Consider the following 3,631-nt stretch of genomic DNA (forward strand, 5'->3'; position numbering starts at 1 on the left):
TCCTCTTGTACCAGAAGTGGCCTTGTATGATTGGGCACAACCCACCACTGAAAACCTGGCAACCGCAATTGCAGTCCCTCTGATACAAGAGGAATCATTTCAAATTATAAACAACATGTTACATTTGTTGCTTAACAAGGGACTGTTCTCAGGGCCTTATATTGAAGATCCACAATAGCATCTGAAAAATTTCATGTCAATTTGTGTCATGCAAAGGCAACTGAATGTGACACCGGAAGAAATAAGGCTGTTGTTTTTTCCATTCTCAGTGATGGGAGAGGCTCAAACTTGGCTCAATTCGCTCCCCATCCAAGCAAGTTGATGAGATATTGAGCTTCAGGTAGAAACCAGCTGAAACATTGCAAGAAATATGGGAGAGGTTCAAAGGGATGCTGGTTAAGTGTCCACATCATGGCATTCCAGATCAGATGTTGGGGCAAAAGTTCTACATGAGATTAGCAGACAACTTGAAGGCCAATGTGGATGCTTCAGCAGGTGGAGCATTTTTGAGCAAATCATTCAGGAAATGTAAGGTTTTACTTGATAAAATGGCTCAAAACTCAGGATGGATGATAAGTGACTCTACAATTATTCCTGTAGTTCACTGAGTAGCTTTAGACCCAAACAACTCTATGGCTGAGAATATGGCTACGATGATGTCGCAATTGAGTATCCTAACCAAAATGATTGATGAGTCAGGCCTGAAGCAGGTGCATATAATTGACACGACAAATGGAGGATTATGCACACCATGCATTAATCAGCCATATGTGTGCTTGTGGAGCGGTGAGAGTGACAATCGGAACTATCAAGAGAATATGAACTATGTGGGCAACTATGGAGGCCAGAGACAAGGTGGTCAGACTTGGGGACAACAGAATCAACAATATAGGCCAGCACAGCAGCAGTACAACAATAATAATAATCCTGGAGCTGCAAGACCACAGGGTCAGGCTGTGCCTTATCAAAGGCAACAAGGGTTTAATCAGCAGAATCAACAACTAGCTTATCAACAACCTCTATAGCAAAGATAGTGCGACAAGATGATGGGTTGTTTGAAATAAAAGGAATGTTGCAACAACTCATTGGGTCCAGCGGGAAAATGGAAGAAAAGATCAACCAGATGCAAGAAAAGGCACACCAGATGCATGAAAAGGTAGTATCACATGACTCAGCTATCAAGGGCATTGAAATTAAACTAGGGAAAATATCCATGCCCCTTAACAATCGTCCTCAAGGGACATTACCTGCGGACACACATGTTAACCCGAAAGAGCATGGCGCGAAGCAGCTGATGGCTGTGAGTCTGAGAAATAGTAGAGATCTTGATCTAGAGCAAGAAATTGCTCGCGAAAGCTGACCAACTGAGATATTTGTGCCAGTACCAATTGAGGTAGATGAGTTAACTGAGCTAACAGAAGTAAGAATCCAGCCAACCCAGAATGAAATAAACAAGGAAAAAGAGGCGGCACAGGAGACTGAGAAAGTGCAAGAAAAGGCATTAGAAAAAGTGCCTGAGCAGGATCGAACTCAAGTCACAAGAAAGAAGCGACCGCCATCGCACTTCCCGCAGAGGTTGGCCAAATATCTGAAGGATGAGCAGTATAAGAAATTCATGGAAATGTTGAAGCATATTCAGGTGAACATTCCACTGATTGATGCCTTGAGAGAGATGCCTGGTTATGCAAAAATGATGAAGGACTTGATGTCTCGTAAGTTCGACTTTCAAGACTTGGCAACTATTATACTAACTCAGACATGTAGTGCTGTCGTGACGAGACCCATAACTGAGAATCTATCTGACCCAGGAAGTTTCACAATCCCATGCACAATTGGCAGCTATGCTTTTGTGAAGGCATTGTGTGATTTGGGGGCGAGCATAAACTTGATGCCCTTGTTTATCAATAATTGGTTAGGCATTGGAAGAGCAAGGCCCATATCCATGTTACTACAGCTAGCCGACCGAGCAGTAAAGAAGCCATCAGGTATACTTGATGATGTACTTGTGCAGGTGGGAAAGTTTATGTTTCCAGCAAATTTTTTCATTCTAGATTGCCAGGTTGACGAGGAGATTCCCATAATTTTGGGAAGGCCATTCTTGGCTACTAGGAGAGCTCTGATTGATTGTGAAATTGGGGAGCCAAAGATGAGACTTAACGATGAAGAGATAACATTCAATGTGCAGAAGTCTATGCGGCGACCCAGTGAGTTTGCAAACTGCTCTCTGATAGAAGCTGTGGATGTGATTTTGGAGGAGGAAGATGAGGCACTGAATGCAAAAGACCCCCTAGTAGTCTGCTTGATGAATCTAGAAGAGATAGATGGTGAGGACTTAGCGGAGTGGGTTTTGGCCCTTGAAGGCCAAGGGTACTGGAAAAGAGAGCTCGAATTCGAGCCTTTACACTTAGAAGAAAGAAAAACCCCTCCAGCTAAGTCATCAATCCAAGAGCCACCACAGTTGGAGCTAAAACCATTGCCGTCCCACATCAGGTATGCGTTCTTGGGACCTAGTTCGGCATTGCCTGTTATTATCTCATCTGGTTTGTTAGATGTACAAGTAGAACAACTTTTGCAGGTTCTGACGGAGTGCAAGACTGCAATTAGGTGGACCATTGCAGACATAAAGGGTATTAGCCCAACGTTTTGTATGCATAAGATTCTACTAGAAGATGGGCACAAACCTTCCAGAGAACATCAAAGAAGGCTAAACCCCAACATGAAAGAAGTGGTGAAGAAAGAAGTGATCAAGTGGTTAGATACGAAAATCATCTTCCCCATCTATGACAGCAACTGGGTCTGACTAGTTCAATGTGTGCCAAAGAAGGGTGGAATGACTGTAGAGCAAAATGAGAACAACGAGTTGATCTCAACAAGAACAGTCACAAGATGGCGAATCTGTATGGATTACAGAAGATTGAACAAGGCCACCCGAAAAGTATAGATTACAGAAGATAGAACAAGGCCACCCGAAAAGACCATTTTCCGTTGTCATTCATTGATCAGATGCTAGATAGATTGGCGGGGAGGTCCCACTTTTGATTCCTGGATGGATACTCGGGGGATAACCAGATCTCTATTTCCCTAGAGAATAGAGAGAAAACATCATTCACCTATCTGTATGGCATCTGTGCCTTTCGGAGAATGCCGTTTGGCCTATGCAACGCACCCGCCACATTCCAAAGGTGCATGATGGCCATCTTCACAGATATGGTGGAGGAAATAATCGAGGTGTTCATGGATGATTTTTCAGTGTGGGGAACTCCTTCGATGATTGCCTGATGAACTTGAAAAGAGTATTAAAGAGGTGTATGGAGACTAATCTGGTACCAAATTGGAAAAAAGTGCCATTTCATGGTACAAGAAGGTATAGTCTTGGGACACCTAGTGTCAAGTAAGGGCATTGAAGTGGACCGTGCTAAGGTTGATATAATTGAGAAGTTTCCTCCATCCACTTCCGTCAAGGCCATAAGAAGTTTCCTTGGTCACGCCGGTTTTTATAGGCGGTTTATAAAAGATTTTTCCAAAATTGCTAACCCTTTGTGTAAATTGCTTGGAAAAGATCACCCCTTTGTATTTTTTGATGACTCCAGGGTAGCATTTGAGGAGTTGAAGAAGAGACTGGTGACTGCAC

General features: G+C 43.2%; 1 protein-coding gene and 1 non-coding gene across 2 annotated transcripts; one reads left to right on the forward strand and one right to left on the reverse strand.

Annotated features, from left to right (window-relative positions):
- Positions 1-311: 311 nt before the first annotated feature.
- On the reverse strand, positions 312-418 carry LOC117277037 (small nucleolar RNA R71). Its single transcript, XR_004507305.1, has one exon. It is a non-coding gene; the product is annotated as a small nucleolar RNA R71 (small nucleolar RNA).
- Positions 419-1,102: 684 nt separating this feature from the next.
- Positions 1,103-2,800, forward strand: LOC138904980 (uncharacterized). The gene is made up of 2 exons (XM_070193474.1): positions 1,103-1,300; positions 1,394-2,800. The coding sequence occupies exons 1-2, from the start codon at positions 1,103-1,105 to the stop codon at positions 2,798-2,800; spliced, it is 1,605 nt and encodes a 534-aa protein (XP_070049575.1).
- The last annotated feature ends 831 nt before the right edge of the window (positions 2,801-3,631 follow it).

This window comes from Nicotiana tomentosiformis, chromosome 2, assembly GCF_000390325.3.
Source record: "Nicotiana tomentosiformis chromosome 2, ASM39032v3, whole genome shotgun sequence".
In the NCBI taxonomy this organism is placed as follows: domain Eukaryota; kingdom Viridiplantae; phylum Streptophyta; class Magnoliopsida; order Solanales; family Solanaceae; genus Nicotiana; species Nicotiana tomentosiformis.